Source organism: Lotus japonicus, chromosome 1 (genome assembly GCF_012489685.1).
Source record: "Lotus japonicus ecotype B-129 chromosome 1, LjGifu_v1.2".
Taxonomy (NCBI): Eukaryota; Viridiplantae; Streptophyta; class Magnoliopsida; order Fabales; family Fabaceae; genus Lotus; species Lotus japonicus.
Window position 1 is genome coordinate 134099441 of NC_080041.1, and position 23113 is coordinate 134122553.

General features: G+C 35.8%; 4 protein-coding genes across 7 annotated transcripts; 1 reads left to right on the forward strand and 3 right to left on the reverse strand.

Moving 5' to 3' along the window:
- Positions 1-1334: 1334 nt before the first annotated feature.
- Positions 1335-5076, reverse strand: LOC130731143 (OVARIAN TUMOR DOMAIN-containing deubiquitinating enzyme 5). 2 transcript variants are annotated; one of them, XM_057583340.1, is made up of 4 exons: positions 4958-5076; positions 4383-4469; positions 3842-3958; positions 1335-2436 (listed from the first exon to the last, which is right to left on the reverse strand). In XM_057583340.1, exons 3-4 carry the CDS (start codon positions 3946-3948, stop codon positions 1569-1571), a joined length of 975 nt encoding a protein of 324 aa, XP_057439323.1. In that variant the 5' UTR covers positions 3949-3958; positions 4383-4469; positions 4958-5076; the 3' UTR covers positions 1335-1568. The 2 variants fall into 2 exon arrangements, with proteins under 2 accessions (XP_057439323.1, XP_057439322.1); XM_057583339.1 differs by lacking the exon at positions 4383-4469 and having other exon boundaries at positions 4958-5064.
- A 4947-nt stretch (positions 5077-10023) lies between these two features.
- Positions 10024-10772, reverse strand: LOC130732736 (glutaredoxin-C13). Its single transcript, XM_057584728.1, has one exon. It carries the CDS (start codon positions 10522-10524, stop codon positions 10225-10227), a length of 300 nt encoding a protein of 99 aa, XP_057440711.1. The 5' UTR covers positions 10525-10772; the 3' UTR covers positions 10024-10224.
- Positions 10773-13141: 2369 nt separating this feature from the next.
- Positions 13142-13830, reverse strand: LOC130732737 (glutaredoxin-C11). Its single transcript, XM_057584729.1, has one exon. It carries the CDS (start codon positions 13742-13744, stop codon positions 13436-13438), a length of 309 nt encoding a protein of 102 aa, XP_057440712.1. The 5' UTR covers positions 13745-13830; the 3' UTR covers positions 13142-13435.
- Positions 13831-19210: 5380 nt separating this feature from the next.
- LOC130731144 (membrane-anchored ubiquitin-fold protein 3-like) lies at positions 19211-22909 on the forward strand. Of its 3 annotated transcripts, none has more exons than XM_057583343.1 (5): positions 19211-19384; positions 19570-19842; positions 19959-20183; positions 21105-21278; positions 22399-22909. In XM_057583343.1, exons 3-5 carry the CDS (start codon positions 20045-20047, stop codon positions 22452-22454), a joined length of 369 nt encoding a protein of 122 aa, XP_057439326.1. In that variant the 5' UTR covers positions 19211-19384; positions 19570-19842; positions 19959-20044; the 3' UTR covers positions 22455-22909. The 3 variants fall into 3 exon arrangements, with proteins under 3 accessions (XP_057439326.1, XP_057439324.1, XP_057439325.1); XM_057583341.1 differs by having other exon boundaries at positions 19677-19842; XM_057583342.1 differs by having other exon boundaries at positions 19695-19842.
- Positions 22910-23113: the final 204 nt, after the last annotated feature.

Genomic DNA, 23113 nt, shown 5'->3' on the forward strand with positions numbered 1-23113 from the left:
CTGAATTTGAACTTTAACCCTTTCCCAGATGCAAAGCAGAGCTTATATTCCCCTCATAAACTGTTTGGACATATGGAAAATATTGCCATTCTATGCGGCAATCTGGAATTCTGATCAGTAAAATCATGTACATTGATCACAACTGGCACAATGTGCATGCAAATGTCACATCTGGGAGTGGAATCTTTATCCAAGTACAACCTGCTTGTTTTCTTTCATTTTCTATTCACGTGAAACTTTGGAATAGATAATAATTGGTGAATCAGCATATGTAATCTTTCTGCTATTGCTGTAAGCACATGTTTAACAACGAATCCAGTAGTTATCAGACTAACGTGTTCCTTTGGCTTGGAAATAATTTAATAGCTGGTAATCAATGTATATCACTGTCAGTTCATTCACAATAACCATCAGTTCATTCACAACCAGGATATATACATCTAAATCAACTATTATACTTCATCAGTCATCTTGTTAAAAGTAAGATATTTTCAATTTTATTTTTTCTGCAATTAAGGTCTAGGCATCAATACATCAAAACTGTGCATTACTTTATAAAAAATTAAAAACAACATCCATTCAATCCTTTGCTTAGTGGATTTATTAAGCACAGCAAAAGAGTCCATGTGAATGCAAGTTCACCAGACAATTCAAATCTCATCTCATTCAATATGAAGGCAATTTAAATGTTATATCATTCAATATAAAGTTTACTGAGGTCACATTTAGAATAATTTATTTAAGTTGATCTTATAGTAACTATAACCGTTTATGCAAGCTTTTGGTTAAACATATGAAAATAGCATATAAGCTACGTATAAGCTACTTGGAGTCTATTGTCATACGTTGTTAAGATTAGCTAATGGATTAGCATTGTAACCTATAAACTGTTTAGAACTTATTTTCACAAATTGTTCATATTCGGTGCACTTAGGTAAACTGTTTAATTAAGCAGTTATGATAATATGCACTTTATCACATAAATGTTTATTAATAAGCTAATTTGAAAAATGAATTGAAAATTGAAATGAGGTAAAAAAATGTGATGGATAAGCATAAACTCTTATATATAAGGTAATCTGAACAACTTTTGAAAATAAGTGAAAAAAATCTTATAGATAGGCTAAAAACGATTTATATAAACTCTCTCAAACATTTGCTTAAGCGTTTATACTATAAGATAAGCTTAAATAAGCTCTTCCAAATGAGATCACTAACTAACAAGTAAATGCTTATATCTAGTTATAAACTATTTTGAACTTATTTCAATAAGCTTCTCTAATTAGCTTATTTGCTTATAAGAGATTAACACATAATACATAATGCCATGAGCGTTTAATTAAGAAAGACTAGAAACCAATAGATTCCAAAAGAGCGTTTGATACATAACTATCAATATAAATCATCCAGAAATTATCAATTACAGTTAAGAAATGTACATAAATTATCAATTACCGCTACTCCCAAACCATGTAATTTGGTTTCAAGAAAACCTTTAGCCAAATGTCTGGCTGTAAACAAGAATACCACGAGGCGACAGGATAAGCATATACATTATGCCCATTTGATCAAGTTGGGACCAAAGAATTGTAGTGCTCACCTAGCCCAAACGCATGCCTGTGGTAAGAAAGCATAATACTCGAATTAGACGAGCCAATAGCATCATTGGATTTGTACTCTTTCCCCATCTCCACGTCTGGGAAGGACCCTGAAAATATCAAAATATGCTTCTTCAGGATGTGAGTCAAGGCACCAAGCTCTAGTTGTCCTCCCCAAACCGCTGTTGACTCCACTTCTTTACAATAATTTTCGAACTTCTGAGTAAGTGATTCATCAGAATCAGCTTCAATCAAATTCTCAGATAGAAAAAAAGGAATGAAATCAGATGTGTGATTTCTCATGTACGCAGCCACCATTTCTCGAAGTTCTTGATATGTGTAAGGAGATCTACCCCCAGATCGAACAGCCAGCTGATCCTCAACAGCTCTATATAGGCAGTGCCCATCAGGCTTTATCTCAGAAACAGTCAAACCAAGAGGCTTCAACTTCCTTTCCAATTTCTCATTTTCAATCATTCGATCACTTATAATTTCACTCTGCTCAGCTTGGATTCTCTGCTCCCTTTCTGCTTCTTGTTGAGCTTTTTTGTCTCGCCTCTGTTTGGCCTTGCTGGCCTTTGTATGTTCAGGTTGACTATTAACAGATACTCCAGCTATGGCCTTCACCAAACTGTCCAAATTGCCCTTTTCATTTCGATTAGCACTGCTATAGCCTAATGCAGCCAGTTCTTTGGCATGTTTCTCCTTAAGCGTAGCAGAAAGTTGAGAAACCTCTTCCTCCACTTGCTTCTTCTTAGTTTTCTGCTCAGCCTTGCTGCCCCGAGCTGCTCCCTTCTTCATTTCAAGTTCCTTTTTCTGCAACTCTGATATCTCATTCCTGAAAAAAACATCAGCCATTGTGGTGCATTGTGTAAGAACCATAAGAACTCAAGAAGTAACACAAACCTTGATAGTCAAGTTAAAAACATGAACAAAAAATAACTAGGGATTTATTGAAAGAAAAATAAATCAACCATGTATTTTGAAAACAAAGGATAAGAAAGATATGTTGTTTTTGATAGGTTGTCTACCATGCAAGAAAAATTTAGCTTCCATTAGTTACTCAAACAGTTGGTGGAAAACAAGAATATGGCTGTGTGGATATGTAAATCAACCTTAAACCATAGTACCTGATTTTATTTTTATTTACTACAGCTGTTATAGGTGTAAACTGTAAAGTAGCAAAAGGTGTCACGAAACCAAATGCTGAAGTTGCTACGGGAATGGGAGGTACACTCACACCAGTGAATGTAGAGCTCCTTTTTTATTTATTTTAAAAAATATATATAAAATAAAAAGAACCAAGTTTAAGTTCACTAGTGTGATGCAGACCGTGTCTATGTCAAAATCTAGAGGAGGAACCTAACTAAAACTCTTGATCACCTTGTTTTCTTGGATATCTTACTCATTCTTGTAAAAGAAAAATCAGAACTATAGATCAAAAACTGTAATTAACATATATAATCATTTTTAGACATTTACTTTAAAGGGAGCTGACATGAGAGGAAGTTTCAGCAAGTTCTGTCTATATTGGAAAGAATCACAGACTAAAAACAAAGGGAGAAAATAATGAAGGAAATAAAAACTGCTGAGCATGTCTAAGAATAACATAGGGAAAGTACCACAGAGAACTAGAAAAATCCATGAAATACACCTCAAATGTTGTTACAGAAACATTTTGTAGTGGTAATCTAGAGTTCAGGGTGAAGAAATGTGCTGAGGAAGGTTTTGAAAACAGGGAGTGCCCTGCCAAGGCACTCTAATATGTAAGCACATGGCCATTATCTCACCTACCATGAGCATCTGGATGGTTGTGAGAAAAACTAATACATGCCAAGTACCAGATAGACCTATTAGTGGCGACCAAACTAAAGAAGAATCAAGACCAAATAAGCCTTAATCAAGAACATATTAGATCTACAGAATGAATCCTTGACAAATCATATAACATTTGGAATGCAATATTACTTTCAATTCATTATTATCTAGATCTCCATGTCACCTAATCTATTGAAACCACATCCTATATTATCTACTAATTGGGCTTGTGATTTAATAGGCTACGCCATGATGAAGTATGATAACCATGAATCTACCACAAAACTCCTTTTATCTTGTTTGACAAAATAGAAGTAAACTAAAAAAAACATAGTACTTCAGATAAAGCCTGCTTGTGCAGAAGTTTTGAAACCCATCTAAATGAATGAGAGCTGAAACTGTTAATCTCATGGAGAGTGGATCACCTGTGACGTGAAAGAATTTCATCACGAGTTTCCTGCTTCTTTTCAGATGCTTCGTCTGAAATCACTTCTTCATGCGCCTTCTCCTCAATTTCATGGGTATCCTCCATTGGAGCTACCCTAAGATTTTTAAAAAATGAGAACATCATCAGTGATAAGATTAAGAAGTCATATAAAGTCAATCAGAATTAGAAATAAAACCAATGATGCCTGGGCATCTAATGCCAGCAAGTCACCAACATGATCCTCAAAGGGTCAAACACTAATGCATTATTAATTAAAGTCTAATAATCCAAATATCTAACTCAGTAAGAACGTGACTCACATCACAGAATTCAATGAGTTATGAAGCATCACAACAAATTCCCCAGACAAGAGTAACTACTATTATTTACCAATTCAGTGCTACATGCAGTATACAATAAAAAAACTGAGATGTTTAACAATCAAAATTCCTACAAGACTTCTGATTTTCAAAAAGACAAGCTTCATAGCACAAGAGGGTTGGGGGGTTGTCTTTGGGGAGTAGACATTAGACACACACCAATCAGAATTTAGGGGACATTCAATCAGAGTTTCCAACTTCGAAAGTTGCGGCCACGCATGGGGAAATCGAAATGCCCTTGCCAGCCTTCATGCACACAAAAGGTAAATCAATTACTAAAATAGCCAGCAAAACAATAATGAGATACATGACCATACTTTAATCAAAAGTAATTAATAAATTCCCTGAATTGATACAGACCCGGAACCAACTTAAGAATAAATCATAATCAATTTTCAGACATTTTCAACAACAATAAAAAAAAATTGAAAATTGAAATTTCACAATACTGAAACCCTAAAGTTGAAAAAAATGAACAATCCAGTTACAAAGTTAATCTATCCATTGAGAGCATGTAAAAGATTAAAACCTTGATCAATTTTCGAAAAATGGCAGTTCATGGCTATATTTGCTAACATTTGGGGAACGAATAAGCTTGCTTACTGATATGAGTTACAGAGAAACGAAAATGGTGTGTGGTAGAGGTAGGAATTAAACAGAAAAGTTAAATGAAAAATAAAATCACTACTCTGAGTACAAGTGAATTGAAAGAGAAAGAGGAAGAGGGTGGTTACCTAGAAGTACCTACGGCGGAGACGGCGATGTTTTTGTGTCCCACGCCGCAACAGCGCAGAATGAGAATGTAATGTAATGAAATGCAAAGCGATACGTTTAGAATCGAAGGTCGTTGGGCTGAACTTGGACTAGGGTCAGCGTTGGCCCATCATATTGAGCCCACTTTCATCTTGGCTTTGTTGGTACGTCTCAAGTTGACAAAAAAAGAAGAATCACAAGACAAAATGGAAATCATGCATGTACCCAAAAAAAAAAAGAGAGATCTTTTTAAGAAGGTTTTCTATTCCATCTTGACTGCTACTTGGGGTTTTTGGAAATAGAGGAATAATATGGTATTAGATGTTAAGAGATGGTCTTTGGATTACATCGTTGAGTGGATAGTGCAAGAGCATAGAGATTATTTGCGAGCCTTAAGTAAGCATCGCTGCATCATCGGGTAAATGACTTGGATGCTAGGATTCAAATGAGATGGTTGTCGCCTCTAGTGAGCTTTTAATCTTTAAAAGTGGCTGCTTCATGAATTTGAATTCTCTCATGTGACATGACAACGTCAAGTGGAAATTATGTTTATTTATCTCTTCATAAATATTTAAAGGGTCTCACATATTTAATGCATAAAAACTTAACATGCTAGTACACGAGAGAGTTTTCACAAGAGAGAATCATGATCCATGGCTCATAGAATTCAAGGTAGCAACTTATGGGTATGAGAGTTTGATTTGAGATGCGTGAAGCGCTTGGGTGAAAGGCTTCCATGCTGGTATAGGGGATGAAGATACTTTAATTGCGGAAGTTGATGCTTTGAAATTTGAATTAACTCTTCTTTGAGATCTCCAATGCTAGTTCTTAATTCTTACTCCCTCCGTTCCAAAATTATTGTAGTTTAAGGGTTATGCACAAAGATTAAGAATTCATTAATTGATGTTATAATTTGACTGAAATACCCTTATTTAATATGAGTTATATGAAAGAGAGAGAATGAAAATCATTGGTCAACTAATTTGTGAGAATTGTGATTGGTGGAAATAAGAGGTGATACTTGGGTGATGTAATATTAAATGAGGGCATGAATGAAAGAGAATGAGATAAAGTGCTTTGAATATGTAAAACAACAATGGTTTTGGAACAAAATAAAAAAGTTAAAACTACAATAGTTTTGGAACGGAGGGATTAGTTCTTAGCACTATTCATGTGTGCTCGTATTGCCACATGTGCTTAAGCAACTCTCAAGCAATTTTGCTCCAACCATGAGTTCTTAGTTCATATCACTATTCATTTGGTCCCACCAACCACATTATTTATACTTTTTATTTTCATAAAGTAAAAAACAAAACTCATAAAGTAATAAAGTAATTTGGATGAGAGAGAAATAATTAATATTTTAAGCTAAGAACTCAAAAGTAAAAGTCATTATATACGAACTGAGTTCTTATTTTTAAGAACTAAGAGCTTCATGTCAGCACCTCCAATGGTAAAGTTCTTAGTTCTTAATTAAAAAATAAGAACTAAGAACCTTGCATTGGAGATGCTCTTATGGATTGAGATGAAATTGCATTCATGTGACTCAAGTACTCAACTAATATTTAAAGACACACTTAATTTTAAAATGATAAGTCGTGTGAGCAATGTTTCGAGTAAAGTATCTATTAAAATGTAACAAAAAAATCCATTAAAAACCTTATCAGTAATTCAATTTTCTATTATATTTGAATTAAATAATCTAAAAATTATATTATAAAGTTTAATAACATGATTCTTTCAAAAAAAAAAAAGTTTAATAACATGATATTAGTTTCAAAATAAAATAAAATAACATGATATTAATATGATTTTTGTTTTGACGGAGATATTAATGTGATTTTATATAAAAATGATAAATATAAATATTAAAGTGCTTTTTTTAGATAAGCCAAATTTGCATTGATCAAGAAGTACAAAACAGTACAAAGCTCAGGACAAAGAAATTAAAACAAGATACAATAAAAAAACAACTCTACAATACTGTTAGCTGCAAATGGGAACACCCTCCTTGCAAATCCAGCAAAAAAACGCATCACTACCCCCAACACAACACAAAACAAATACACAACCATCCACAACACCCACCAACAGGAATCCAAAAACCGCAGTGCAGCACCAAACTAGAACACACCACTTAAGAAGAACACACACACAAGAGAGGATTGGAGTGCCATTCAAACAATGAATAACAAAACCCCTTCATATTTGCCTTGTTCCATTGCCATGACCGCCACTTGACCAGTTCTAAAGCATTAGACCAGCAAACTTGCTCATTCATGAATATCATTCCATTCCTAATCAACCAAACAGTCTAAACCGTGGCACACCAAACTGACAGCATACCCAACTGATGATGCTCACTCCAGCCAAAACAAAATTGGAGAAAATGATCTCTCAAATTCCCTGGAAGGACAGTTTAAAAGTCAATCCAACGGTAGCAATCCATCCATAATTTCGATGACACAGGACAAGACAATAAAAGGTGGGACAGTGACTCTACCTCCCTGAGGCAAAACTTGCACAGCTCTGCTCCATTCTGCAAGATAACACCCCGCTTCAGCAAATTATCCACGCACGGAAGATGATCAAGGATACAATGCCAAGTAAACGCCTTGATGTTTGATGGAGCAAATGAATTCCAAATAAGCTTGAACACACTGTCAGTAGGACGCATGACTGGTTCCTGCAAAAAGACAGGCAGAATTCACAGAATAAAGACCATCTGACGCTGGTCTCCAAACCCACCTATCCAACACACCCTCACACAAAGCAACAGTGCTAATAGTCCCCAACATAGCTTCCACCATAACCTGCCACGAACCATTAGACCACACCCCACAGTCACTAATCACCGCACGCTTGACCCTTGACAGGTTATAGAGCTTATAATAACGTTCCCTTAGAGGACCACAACCAGCCCAATCCTCGAGCCACATACTAGTACTATCTCCTCCCCTTACTGTTTTTGCAACACCCTCCTCAACCAATTACTGGAATCCAAACAGCAAGCGTTTTGCACATCTCGCCACCACCCTGATTCCTTGATAAAAGACCTGTCATCGTACTTGGCTTTAATAATTCTGCACCAAAGGGCCTCTTTCTCAATCTTCCATCTCCACATCCACTTACCAAGAAGTGCTTTATTAAATAAAGCTAAATCTTTCAAACCCAACCCACCAACCTCCTTTGGAAGACAAACCTGATCCCAGCTTACCCAAACAATTTTTCTATCCCCTTCATTGTCACCCCAGAGGAAACTGCGCATAATTCGATCACCTTGCCGAAGCCCCTTTTCCATGGCAAATTCCCCTGTTGGACTACCATTCATCAGAACTGAAATAGATGCTGATTTGAGGCAACTCATAATCCAACCAATCCATTTCGCGCTAAAATTCAACCTCTCCATCATGTACTGCAAAAAATCTCATTCAACTGAGGTTACATATAAATTCTCAACCACTGCATGAATTACTTCAAGGATTCAAACCAGAGGAGTGAAATTGGTGAAGTTAATTGCGTGTTTGAGATAAAATTCATTACGGTAAACTTTATATGATACAAATATATCAGTGTCTCTTAATTAAATCCATGTTGAGAAAAAAATCCAAAAGCATTTTATTTTTGCCTACTCATGAGTAACATTGGTAGGCAATGTCCCAACATTTTTCATTCCACTGAGATATGTTCAATCTGAAAGATACTAAATCTAGGGACCATACGAATCTGGCAGATAGGGGACCAAATACTCACTATTGAGTCAATGAGCCTAGCAGTTACTATCTGCAACTATATCATTATATGCCCTTACTAACTAGCTACTTTTCCCCTCAGAATCAATTTCAAGCATGCAGTCGGTGAATTGTCCAATTTGATCCTCTAAACAAGCATCAAATTAACTTCCTGAGAAAAAGACTAGTACTTTATCTACTACAATCAGATAGTTATTTCCCACATAGTTGGAAAATTCAGCATTCAGAAGACATGGGACGGAAAGTTGTTTTGATTCCTTTTTTGCAAGAAGAAAAATAGTAGAGAATTCTTGAAATTTTGCGTGACTTGTATTCTATTTATAACTGTTATTGCTTCATGCTTCATGTCTCCACTGCAAAAATAGAAAATCACTCATTACATATTTTTAATGTTATTTAGTAAATACGAAGAACTCTAAAATAAAGGAATTCTACCTCTTTGAACTCTGATCTAGTGTTGCAAACCATGGAGCATATGCTTTCCTTCTATTCGATATTGACTGTTGTTGTTTGTGGGGGATAAAGGAGAGAATAAAAATAAACACAAGATCAGAAAAAGGTGAGGAATGCAATACCTTTCTTTGCCAAAGATAAAGTTGAAAGAATCCATTGCACTAGATCAGAAAAGCATAGAATTTTCCAGTCAACTTTTAAACATGTGGACAATGCCAACAGATGAAAAAAAGTTAATGCCAGCAGCACAATATTTTTCTTTTTCTATGTAGCCTCAATATTCTATTCTCTCCTGAAACAATCTACAACATGTTTGGACCAACTTCTCTTTCATCAGAATCAAGTCTAAAACACATAAGTTTCTCCCAAAAAGGGTTTTCAAACATGCACTTACCCAATTCGAATGCTTTTACCATTTACATAACAATTTTTTCGCTTGTAGAGAAGCTTCGCTCTCAATAGTCCTACATATGAGGTTAGCATGAGAAGGATATGTAAACTATGACAGAAAATTTGATTTTGACCTATAAAATGTACAAGCATATTGAGACAGGTAAAGCTATGATGGGTTTGCAAGCTGTTAGGGTGCAGCTTACATATCATTCAGAGAATATTTTGTTTGAATGTTGCAGAAGGAAGGATTGAAATATGCACATGTTCAAAACAAGTGATTTCAGATACTTGCAATATTACTAGAATGATTTGATGGTTATTGAATATGATTAGTAGTTAACTATTTGCTAGAAACATATCTAATTAAAAATTGCCTTGTAGCAGTATAGGAATTAGGAAACAACTTATGACAGTAAACTGACAAAACATAACTGGAACACTGGCTCAAGTATATAAATAAAGCTTCATTAAGATTTACGAATATTTATCTGATTACATAATAGCTAATCAAATGGTAGAAAGCACTTCAGACATAAAGTACTACATAGACTATCAATACTAAGGTCACTACTATTCTACTAATTGATGCCAGTTTATTCTTCAAGCAAGGTATCATCATCAGGATTCAGGAACTGTCATGTGTTTCTTTTTCAAGATTGATATGGTTTCAGCAACTGAGTCAGCGAACCGCTAAGGTGGAGGGACATGATTTCATTGGTGGATCCCATTAGCTTCCCTCCTATGAACACTGCCGGGACAGGCACGGGGCAGCCGAGCCTCAATAGAGCTTTCTCCATTTCCCTGCCTTCAGGGTCCTGGTCAATTTCATGAACCACTGGCCTCACCCCAATTTCTTGAAACAGAATGTTGACCGCGTAGCAGAGGCAACAAGAGCTCTTTGTGAAAATCACAACACCCTTTTCAGAAGCCAACCTCATCACCTTGTCCATCTTCTGATACTGATCAAGTAGTACCAAATTCTGTTCCAGAGAACAAAACAACACCAGAGTAACACAGGAGAAAGAAAACACCTTATTTTAAGAGATGTTAAACTTTAGAATTTTGATTACCTTAGACTTATTAGAACTCCCAAACCATCAGACCGAATTCAAACAGAATTCGATCCAATGGTGGTGGCTGTCTAAGGAAGATATTTGAGAAATATGAAAACTAGTGAGGCTTGAGGTTATTTGAAATAGCTAGTACTCTTGACTATTTATAGGGACAGCTTTGTTCAAAAGAGGTTTTGCTTTTTAGATACCCAACTAAGTGTTTATGATCTTATTCGATCGGTTGAGCAAGTTGGAAGACATATTTACAAGCATATACCTCAATTAGTAGACTAGCTAGCTGCAAAGTGAAACCCTAACATGACCATATAGTATGGAGATTTTCATCAACATAAACAAAGGGAAACTGTATCTTCCTGTGACTAAGTTAATGCAATTTGCACGTATCAAACGCGTGCCACAGCTACCAATTATCCATTTGTTAAGTGATCTTAAAAAAATATTTACTCTCCTTCTCTGAACTCAAAATTAACAAACTTGGAAATACTAGAGGATGGTCAATTTATCAGATTCTCACTATGGAGAAAGATTGAGACTGAGATTGCTTTCGGTGGCTGCAAGATTCTTGTTGCAGCCACTAACCTGCATGATTCTCTCTTACACTCAAGAAGTTTAATATAGATGCAGCACTTCATGGTATTCCCAAATGTGTAGATGAGCACACGTATACTATTAGAGTTAAAAACATTGCCTTTTGATAAGAAGAGTGAATGAATTGAATTCACTTCCTTTAGAAACCAACAATGCAACTACCACTTTAAATCGGAGGCATTAGGTATCCTCCAAGGGAGACAACCTTGTTCGAGGCGAGAACATCCACATCATGGTGGGGTTAGATCTCCCGTCAGGAGATTTTTCTATTCACAAGATTCACTCGAAAAAATCAGACATATACCACTTGAGCAAACCACTCGTTATTAACTGTAAGCCATATTTAATTTCACATCTTGATACATGTACAAATACATTGTTGGAAATTGGCTCATTAGTAAAATCTTGGGGTCACAGATTTTATTTTGAGGCCAAATATTCAGTTTATTAGGATTTGATTTAATGGGGAACATAATCTCGGAAATCAGGATTCAGGAGCTGAGCAATTGATCTTCACGAGGGTTCGAGAATTCGCTAAGGTGGAGATTGTTGGGATTGGCTCATTATCTTATCAGTTATTTGTATTTGATTTAAGAGGATTGTGATATGAGTTTAGATGGACTCTATCTTATCTGATGGGTTTAGATAAGACTATATCTTATCGGTTAAGATTATCTTATCTTGTAATACTAGAGTTAGTAATGTCCTATAAATAGATAAGCCCTCTAACTCTAAAAGTGTGCTAGTGTGCACTAGGTGTGTGCGGAGTGTGCCGCAATTCAGCGGTGTGCGAGGGTACACAGCAATTGGACAGTTGAGAGAAATTGCTATTGTAAACACAATTGATTATTGAGAATCAATAAAGGGAGCTATAGCTACTCTATAGCCGCAGAGGTAGGCATAATTGACCGAACTGCGTGAACAAAGATTCTGTGTGGTTTATTCGTGCTTTCTCGCTCTATCGTACTGTCTGAATCAAGCTGTGTCTTTCTTTTCCTCAACATACATGTTGGGCCCGTTAGTCCTTTAACTTACAAATATGTTATCTAATTGTTATAATAAGTAAATGAGCATATAAATAATTTTCACTGTGTAGCTGCATAGAATTCATACAGGAAAATTGTGTATCTTGCTTTGTAGATATGGGGGAATAATAAAGGAGACAAAATAAGAGCTGGCATTGTCTTTTTGTCTCAAGGTTTGTAAGGCGCCATGCAAGTTCCTGCTACAAAGTTTGAATATGGCTACTACACAATGCAAAGTGATTCCCCTGCTTGATTATTATCCCTCGCACCAGGTCCCCCAACTGGGTGGCTGGGAATCAACACCTAGCTAGCTAACCTTTAAACACTAGGAATATTTATATTATGAAGGAGGGGATTTTTCATTTGCAATGTTTGAGAATCTTTTTACAATTGATTCTAGAGTCAAGATCAATTTTGAGAGAATGAAGCTTCTTTTGAGAGTAGCTCGTGGGTGCTAGAATTGATTTTGAGAAAAAGAAACTGATCTAAACATGATATAAGTCGGGTGAGATTTTGATGGAAAACTACGTTTCATTGTTAAAGTAACACTCTGCGCACTTTATTCTACCACAAATTCGCCTGCAATGGAGTGAATTGATGGCTGTGTATTATCCTCTTAAAAGTGAGGAACATTTAATGATGAAAATGAAGTGTGTAATTGAAGCACTCTTTTTTTCCTTCAAGGTTTTCAAAATTATATTGGAGCATACTATTGATGCAGTACATGCAGAAGCAACCAAATGAGAAGTCTTTTATTTATTTATGTTAGTTACTGTTATTATTAGTTGAAGGGAAGTTTGTTATTGTTAGCTAGCTGTTATGTTAAATCCTGTACATAAAGGTTGTACACCATTCCATTAGTTCAAATGTACAAAGATTTTGTTTTCCCTCAGAACTTCAATGCACATGATCAAGTTTCATATGATTTAGTAGACATGTAAATTCAAGCCTTTTTAGAAAATACCGAAAACAAAGTCTATTTTTTATACAGACTTCTTCAAATACAACCTAAACAGGACACTCAAGAAATGGAATGGTGTACCGGCAATGCTATATGTTACGTTGAAAAGTTGCAAGAAATGTTGTAGATAATAACTACCACTTCTTGTGTTTCGTATCATAACATTTAGTATTTTTCCAGGTATATACTATAGAGCTCTGGCTGTAACTTGTAACTAAAACCAGATGGCCTTTGCATCCATGAGCATTTGCTTCAGAGATCCATCAACATGGAGGGATATCACGTCTTTTGACGAGCCAATAAATTTTCCGCCAATGAACACTGCTGGGACCGAAGGGTTACATCCCAGACCCCTCAAAGCCCACTCCATTTCCCTCCCATAAGACTCATTATCAAGCTCATGCACTGCAGGGCTTGCTCCAAGCTCATAGAAAAGTTGCTTGATGCTGTGGCACATGCAACATGAACTCTTTGTAAATATAACAGCAGCCTTCTTTGAAGCCAAATCCTTTACTCTATCCATAACTGAAAAAAGATAACTTAGCTTCTCAAGGGGTTAGGTTAGTCACTCCAATGTAAGAACAAGGGAGGATAAGAAACTTAAGTTTTTTCAATGTTTGCTGTGGTGAACTTAGAGATTTCATCACCTCTTATTTATAGTGGCTTGTGAGGGTAATGGATTGGATTGGATTGTATAAGTTAGAAAAGCAGAAAAACCAAATTAATTATAGTTAAATGTCTGATAGGAAAGAGAAAGAAAGTTCCTTCAGATATTTGTATGGATAAGGGAAATGCTCCCTGATCATTTGGTTGATGGTGAGTGGTGACACTGCCAATGCCATGAACAAGTTGCATTTAGCATCAAACTGTAAATGATAATTCAAATCTCTTGGGGGTGGCTGGCCGTACTAGCAATCAGTGTTGGAATAAGAACAATGTATATTTTATTAGCTGAAAAAACTCAATTTGGCACTGGTTTCAGCATCAAGATCATTATTGTAATCATCTAATGTTAATATATGCGAAGTTCCTTGAGGCAATTGCACAAAAGTAAAACCAGTGCCCTGCTGTGGAGAAAATTTATCGAAAGAACAGAATCCAATAGAAAATTGTATGATGCAAAGTCAGAGGCCTAGGTGAGAAAGGAATTCCAAGTGTCATCTGCATGACTATTGATTAGGTGACCTGAGGGGGGTACCCTGCCCATATTGATTTCCAAAAAAGATAAGAGCAATAAAAAAGGGGGGAATACTAGAAGAAGAAAAAGGAAAATGAATATGCCAATCATTTAGATTAATCAATTACTCTGTCTATTGATGTAGAATCTTCTTATTATTACTTTCCAACTTCTGCATTAGGTTGTTTTTGGTTCTGTTTCTGTATGATTCTTGGTTGTGAGGCTGATGTGGAGAAAGATAAGAGTTTATCCAATTCCTTCTACAGCTTTTCCCTTTGGTCCCGGAGTCAGAATCATTGTAAGGTCCAGTAGTGTTATGCATCTGGCCCTCAGGTATGGGAAGGATACTCCAGAATCAAACTTGTAGGTCATCAAACTCCTAAGTCCTAATGCTGTTATTTTTTTATTTTATGAAACACATGTATCCTCCCTGGAGCAATCATGTTCGAGCTTTGGACATCCACATCCTTGTGGAGCTAGCTCTTGCTACGGGTTTTTTTTCAATACATAATACTCAAACTTGCTTAAGAAGAATTGTACTACTTGAATCAACCCATCATTGTTAACGTTGCTATCTTTTGCTTTTAAGAATGTGATACCATCTCTTATTTGCTTTTGTTTATGTTCAGGCCGGGCCGAATTGCGAGGAGGCTCAATAGCATCTCAACCAACTCAAAGGTCTTACAACTAAGTAATCACCATGTTGGTTGACCAAGATAACTAAAGCAAGAAATATCTCGTCCACGACCTGGCCGAGAGGACACAACCGACACGGTCAATGACATATTACAAGGTTATCTGAAGATAATTGTCATCTCGGAAGTCCTACATTAAAGTTTCCTTAAGACTTCAAGTCATGGAGACTACGATCATTATGCCTAAAAATCCAGGTTTAATTGTTCATTTATGTAAGCATTACTCACTTATTAACTCTAAGTTCTTTTATGACTTTGAGATTCTCTACTAACTTTAACATCAGAGTGTCTATTGCTTCGTCAACATAACTCCACCTTGGCATAAGAACATTCCAAGGTTGAGCACCACCATCAGAGAAAGAGAGGCACCACCGATCTCACTTCACGAAAAACGGTATATATCTACTAAAGGTAATCCAAATTCAAGATTCGGGGTTCTTCGTCATTTTCTAGTATCAACTACAGGTAGAGAATGTCAACTTGAAAGTAGGAATTTGCTAGAAGGATAAGGTATAATCTGATAGTAGGCTAGTAGGCTGCTCATTGTTTATTGATTATATGTCCAATAGTGGAGTGGTGACTATGCCTAATGGTTGAAATTATGTTAAGTAGAAATTTATTTTTTGGGACAAAAGTTAATGTCAATAGTTGTTGAACAACAATTATCAAAAGAAAAAAGCAAACAACAAACACATGAGGAACTTAGAAAATATGGTAGAATAGAATGATAACAGAGAAAAAAAATTGATGAACAAATTTAGGGAGAGAGAGAAGTGTGGTTATGACCTGAAGTTGTTCAATCTGTAGAACCATGTTGAATCACTTCAACTAGTCAACTTCCTCCCATTGTTGGGCTATTTTTGGTGTCCATATTGTGCTTGCATTCTTATGAGTTATGACTACAGGAAAGATTAAAGTGCTTATACAAAACCGTTTTTCATCACCGAGGGCGTTTAGATGTTCGGGGCTTTTTGATGAAAATTTGAAAACTACAAACGTTTTTTCAAAAGTTTTACAAGGACTAAAATGTAAAGTTCAAATTTTCCAAATTTGTATTGTACCATGGACAACATTTTGTAGGCGGTGATTGATAAACCGCCACAAAGTAAAAACTATACACAAAATAATAATAAAGAAACACGTATTGTGGCGGTTTTAAACCGCCACTAAAGTAGGTGTCGTATATGTTTGACACTGTTATGTGGATCACAAATCATTTTTGTTTGTAGGCGGTTGGCAATTAACAGCCACCTAACCTGCATTTGGTGGCGGTTACCAAATTTCAGAATTTTTTAAAAAATATAATTTGTGGCGGCAATTGTCCTCCCATATATGAATATCATTCGGATTTGACAACCAATTGTTCTCTCATATACAACCATTTCTCATCCTCCAAAAACTTCCTCTTCGCACCACCCAACCAGCTTAATGAATGTTACTTCAAGCATAGCTAGAGGATGACTCATAGTGGCATTAAGGATGTGAGTTCTAAGGGAAATTTTGTTCCTTCAAACATTGAGTCCTAAGAGAGTCCGGACATTGGGGAATCTTCCACATTTGCTTTGCGAAAAGGACATCATTAAATGCTTTAAAACCTTTAAACCTATACCACCATCCTTCTTCGTTGAACACACCACGTTCCAACTAACCCGATGAATCTTCCTCTACCCTTGTTGGCTCCCACAAAAACTTATTAAGCATACTCTCAATGTGGTTTTATAAACCTGCCTGCAAAGAAAAACATCCCATAATATAGGTCAGAATTGCTTGGGCCATCGATTTGTAATCAAACTTGCAAAGACAGGCACTCTAAGAAGGACAAGTGAAATGAGGAAGTATATGCTTCATCTTGTTTGCCACTGGTTTGGCAATAATTTTGAACACGACGTCGCAAAAAGAGATCGGTCTAAAATCACGTATATAACCTGAACACAAGAAAGTCTCATTAAACCTACAAGGATTTGCACCATCATATAGAATTGCGAGGATTGTGTTAGAACAACAACGTGAATACAGATGAGAGTAGAGAAAAATACACAAAAGTTTTGCTCACGCAGTTCGGTCAAATTGCCTATGTCTTCGACTATAAAACAGTTATAGTTCAGTTTATTGATATGTTATGGATACAATAATTAGGGTTTCAGTGTCACAAACACATATAGGATATTAATGATTTAGATTACAATAACACCCCTAAATTGTACCGCGGGAGCCGCGCCGCTCCGCAACCCCGACCTTTGGTCACTTGACATTGCTTATGAGTCATACTCAACAGATTGCACTAGAGACCTCATCACTAACAACGTCAATAGAAAAATAGTGTTGGTAAATTGTTTATCATGCCCACGGTCAGTTGTCACTTTTTAATTATCCAAACAGAAGCACCCCCACCATGCTTCAAGCCTACGTGGAATCTATAGCGAAGAAGTAGAGAAAAGAACCTCATCATGCCAATAGTTGTAAGACAAATATCTTACCTCACTATTGACGCACTAAAGTAGCAGGGGACTGATCAATGAATTTTTGTTTTTCATTTATTGAAGTTGAATATCAAACCCCCAACTACTTGCTTAACTTGTTTATAGAACGAGCGTTAAATCATCACGTACCCAACTAGTTAAAGAACCATGTATGTAATATTTTCAACTTGAAAATAAAAATTAAATTGATTTTGATCAATTGTGGTTGGTTCAAATAATTCTTTGGATTTTTTTTTTAAACTAAACCAATTAAATATAATCGATTTAGATGCTTACTCGAAATCGACCATATTATGTTGACCCTAAAAAAAACCATATTAAGTTGATTAGCATAGATCAACATGAAGTCATGAACACTCGTTAAAACAAATATTTAAATAATAGTTGGTAGACATGGGGGTTAAGAAAGGTGTTTAGCAAATAAGTTGGTGGCTTATATTATGTTGATCCTTGTTTTCATTATCGAACTGCAAATGATGTTATGGTTTAGTCCCGTCTCTTATCTCTATTATCATTTAAATTTTTGGTAATTAGTACCTGGACAAGAAAACACCTATTTTTCAAGAAGAAAAAGATTAGTATTCATAACTAATATTCTAGTACAACACTCCACATTGACATAAAATGATCAAATACGAAATGATAATATGTGCAAATGATAATAATAACAGTAACAATACTTTATTATGGTTGCATTCAACTTGCACTTTTTGTCCCGAATAAACTTTTGAGACAATTCGTATCTGCTGGGAAGAAATATGTCACAGTTTGTTGGTTTCAGCCTCCTCAACCGTCGTTTTTCCTTTTTTAGAGCATATATTCCTTTTTCTTGACATTTTACAATATATATTTTTTAGGTACAATAAAATGCCTTTTTATGAACAACCACCTCTTACCGCACCAAACGCAAAGAATAACTACTTATGCAAAATGAATTTAGAATTCAACCAACAGATTTGAGCCGTGTGATTTTGATGGGACTGCTTAAATTGTAAGATGTTTTTGTTCTCTTATTTTAGTGAAAAACATGAACCGATTAATTTTGATTATATTATTCAAATTTCGCGAACATGTGAATGTATATCGGTGGTGACGGCAGGAAACTCAAATTCAACCATAACGAATTTCAATTGTCTGATGTCGGATAGTCCTCAAATTCCCACGCAGTCAACAAGTCAAAGTCGTTCGAATTTGATCGGACGACTTAAACTGTAAGCTATTTATATTGTCTTGTTTTAATGAAAAACACAAGCCGATCAAATTTGATCATATGGTTCAAATTTCATGAATATGTGAATGTAGATCAGTGACGACAAGAAATTCAAATCCAACCAAAACGATTTTGGATTGTCTGATGTCGGATAGTCCTTAAATTCCCACACAATTAACAAGTCAAAGCTGTTCGAATTTGATCAAACGACTTAAATTGTAAGATATATCTAATGAAAAGCATGAGTCGGTCGATTTTGACTATGGTCCGAATTTCTTAAATGCGTGAAGGTAGAAGATCGGTGACCGCGGGAAATCGACCGAATTTGCAAAAAGAACAGCTGATGTGGCACAAAAAGAGTAGAGGGCGCGCACACATGTTTTGTAGATCGCATTGCAGAGAATAAAAATGAATAGACTCTCGTGACACCTGCAGTAACCGTTCCGGTACTGTTAGATCCCCTCTCTCTGTGAATAGTGAACACAGATAAAGAGAGAGAAAGCGAAAAAGAGCACAGTGAAGAAGAAACGAATCCACGCCACGTTCCAGATCTATACACTACCACTCCTCACTGATCCTCCATCAATGGCTTCGTGACAAGGTATCATCAATTCTTCTCTCTCGCTATTCAATTTTTCCATGCTCAATTTCACTTCTAGCTCAAGTTTTTCAGATTATCCAGAATATATATATATATATTCAAATCGTATTCGTTTTCTTCAAAATTTTAGGGTTTAATTTGTGTTGATTACCGTAGAATCACATTCTGATCGGCTTCAATTTTAGGAAATCGAACAATTGTGATCGGTCCTGGTTTTCATTTCGTAGAATCAATTTTTATGTGAATTCGATTTGATCTGTGGGAATCCGATCTCTCTTTTTTGGTGTTAAAGTTGCATATATGGACGCAGAGGCATCTCTCGTGAAGATTGTTCGGAGAAGCAATTGGATCATATGAGGTATTCACTTGCTTGTATTGGTTCTTCTTCAGCTGTCAATTCAGATGTACAATTTTTCCAATCTTGCTGTAACAAGGAATTTTCCCTCAGATTTACACAGGTTAGTTCTGGATAGCAACGCCAACGCGCACATAGTTTCATTCTTCGTGTTTATGATTCGGTGTGTTGTGTGTAAATAGATTGGACTAATTAATGGGAATGGGAACTCGTTTGCAGGTGAGCAAGGCGAGACTTAATCCTTTGATCCAAGAAAGTACTGTTTTGCATTTCTACAAGCTTGGCAGAGGTGGACACAGGTTATCATGGCTGAAGGTGAAGGAGAGGACCGTATTGAGCTTAAGTTCCGCATATTTGATGGAACAGATATAGCACACAGTAATTACCCACCATCTACCACAGTGGGTACCCTTAAGCAAAGGGTAATTGATGAGTGGCCTCAAGGTTAGTAGTCATCTTATGAGGTGTGTCTGTATTGAATATATTATTTAGGAATAACCTGCCATTTGGATTTTGATTCTCTAAAAATTTGTAACATCAAAGTTCTTGAAAGATTTGAAATAATATCAATATGGTCCAATTTGATGTCAAATGAAATACTGATTTAATGTTATGAGTTTTTGGACGACTAAATTAATGTTTAGTGTATCTCTCTAGGACCAAAATGCTTGTTTAGCCTTTTGTATCCATTTAGGATTAAATTATGTTTAAATCATGTTGATAATTTCTTTTATTTTGAATCATTGCTGTTGAAGAAGTACTTTGTTCCTATTGGATACCACAAAGAACTAATTTAAAAGTACATTAAACTAATCTTTTTGGAGAATGACTGTAGAATGTATCCAGCTATTTTTCACTTCATGGATGACAACAACGATGCCTTGCCCCATTTAACGAACCATTAGTTAAAAATTTCAATTCTCTTATTGCTATATCTATCAATCATTTTAGTTGCAGAATTGCATGCTGTTCTTAATGCATTTATCTTGTAGTTCTTGTGTGTCCACTGTCCAGTACTCCAAACTTGGTACTGTGGACGGACCTAGAGAGAAAAAAAATTAATAGAATAATATTCAAATCTGTTTTTTCGCCTAAAAAAATTATACCACCTCTTCTAACTATTGGCTAGTGAGTGCTAATTTTGTTAAATGTGTTAAATTTCCCCACATTTTTCTAGGACCTCCCTGCTTGGTACCTGTTCAAGTAAAAAATAAATGTAACCGGCATGATCATTCTTGCTGATAAATGACTCATTTTCTTTCCTCATGTCATGACCTAGACACGTTAATATTATGTTTTTTTTTTTTTTTATCTTTTTCTGTAACACAATTGTCTTACCTTTTAATGGAATCTTTCCCTTTACAGACAAAACAGTTACACCGAATTCAGTAAATGACCTAAAACTTATACATGCTGGTAAAGTTTTGGCCGATAGCAACAAAACTCTTGCTGATTCCAGAATAACTTTTGGTGACAACCCCACTGGTGCTATTACCATGCATGTTGTAGTACAGCCTCCGGTAGCAAAAAAGAAGACAGGTTTGTTCAATCTTCTTTTTTTGTCAACTTTGTTCAATCTTTTTATCTGCTCTTTTGCTCAAGCAGTATGGTTACTTATGAGACCTATACCTCTACAGGGTGTGGGTAAAAACAGAGTAACTTTCGTTTAAACATGTTAAAAAGTTTTAAGGACATGGCAACATACACTGAAAAATATGCACAAAAAATGATACTATAATTTTGGAAGATTAAAGAAAAGGTTCCCATTTGTTGTCAGAAATTTCGGACGAAAATCATCTGTCTCTTGACGCTGTCCCCAACCCTGTCCAGTCAATCACAATTTAACACGCCAATTGAATATTACACGTCACAGCTTATGTATTTTAATGTTGTCACACCCTCAGTTAGTTTTAAACTTCATTGCCATCTTCTTCCACTCAGGAAGGAAAGTCATTCCAGCCAGCCCTAGATGAAGCCTGCACATTTGAAAACACATCGCTAGAATTCATTTGCCACCACTTTATACTATTCTTGGAATCACCACTCACTCCCATTCTTCGAACTCCTGGCGGCACCACATGGTTACTATTGCTATGCTGATTTTTAAAGAAAAAGAAACACAAAACAGAGGAGGCTTTGCTTCGAATTCTTGTGTTATGCTCTGTGTAGTTTTAATTACAATCAAGCTCATTTTTTAATCATAATTTTTCTGTCATGCTCTCATTGATCTGTGTATAGTAATGGGGACCAATTTGAAAGTGAACTTTACCCAGTACCCACTGACAAGTTTAAAATGTTATCCTCTCTAAGACCCTAAAAAGCACTTAACTAAACCAGTATATTTGCAGCTTCTGTTTGAAAAATATACATTGAGCTAAAATTTAGATCATTAAAATGCCTTCATTGCTACTTTTGCTAACACTTTAGCTGTCTTAGCTTCAGTTTCTGCAACCCCTGTCTCCCTGGCTGCTACTTCAGCTTATGCAATGGCAACTTCTTCATCTTCATTTGTTTTCTCTAAGATTTCTCAACAGAAAACATATTAGGCCCAAAATCAGTTACTGCCAAAAACAATGCCTGCAAATCAAATGCAAGTTTATATGGCTACTTGTCTGTTACTATATTTTCTCATGTGCTTCTTTACTTGGTTATTTTGCAGATAAGAATCAGGATGGCAAGAAAAAAATGAATTCATGCTCTTGCACTATCCTTTAGAGTAGGAAGAATACGTTGTGGCTGCGCTTCAAGATAAGGTTGCACTTTTCCTACTTTTAACTCTTGGGATGATGGTATAGGCTGTGCGCTATCCAATGGCATTGCATTGGATTTTATCAAATCGTTGTTGCTTGTTTGCTTCTATTGTTGTTCAATTCATTTTTCTAGTCATTGTCTTATGAGTGAAAATCATAAATTAACTTAGCATTGTAAAACTCCATCCTCAACAAGTACAATAAGCAGGCCACAAACCTTGGCCATGTGTCCCGATCAGGCGGCCCCAGACATTTGATGACTGCACATATATACTTTGAGAAAATCTCCTAACCCCCCTGTTTCTGTACACATGATTGACTTTCTTCAGAAGCACTGAGCGGGTGTACCACACTACTACCATACTATAATTTTTTTGTTGGTACATACTACCATATATAGTAAACATACACGTTCAGTTATTTCCTATTTTAGTTTTTTTTTTAAATACAAAATGAATAATATCTTTGAGATCGTGAGAGGTATAGTTCTGAAAACTCAGTGTAGCACTGAAAAAGTGTAAATTACTTCATTTGATGATGACACTGACACCTGATAAGAAAAAGTACTTCTGTTTTAATTCTTGGTTTTAAACTTCTATGTTAATTCACATGTATCTTTTATTA

What these genes read in the sequence shown, in the direction of transcription:
- LOC130731144 (XM_057583343.1), top strand. Translation starts at nt 20,045, where the DNA reads ATGGCTGAAGGTGAAGGAGAGGACCGTATTGAGCTTAAGTTCCGCATA. An exon ending in AATTGATGAGTGGCCTCAAG is followed by an intron (nt 20,184 to 21,104) that starts GTTAGTAGTCAT and finishes TTCCCTTTACAG; the next exon opens with ACAAAACAGTTACACCGAAT. An exon ending in GGTAGCAAAAAAGAAGACAG is followed by an intron (nt 21,279 to 22,398) that starts GTTTGTTCAATC and finishes GTTATTTTGCAG; the next exon opens with ATAAGAATCAGGATGGCAAG.
- LOC130732736 (XM_057584728.1), bottom strand. Translation starts at nt 10,524, where the DNA reads ATGGACAAGGTGATGAGGTTGGCTTCTGAAAAGGGTGTTGTGATTTTC.
- LOC130731143 (XM_057583340.1), bottom strand. Translation starts at nt 3,948, where the DNA reads ATGGAGGATACCCATGAAATTGAGGAGAAGGCGCATGAAGAAGTGATT. An exon ending in GAAATTCTTTCACGTCACAG is followed by an intron (nt 2,437 to 3,841) that starts GTGATCCACTCT and finishes TGTTTTTTTCAG; the next exon opens with GAATGAGATATCAGAGTTGC.
- LOC130732737 (XM_057584729.1), bottom strand. Translation starts at nt 13,744, where the DNA reads ATGGATAGAGTAAAGGATTTGGCTTCAAAGAAGGCTGCTGTTATATTT.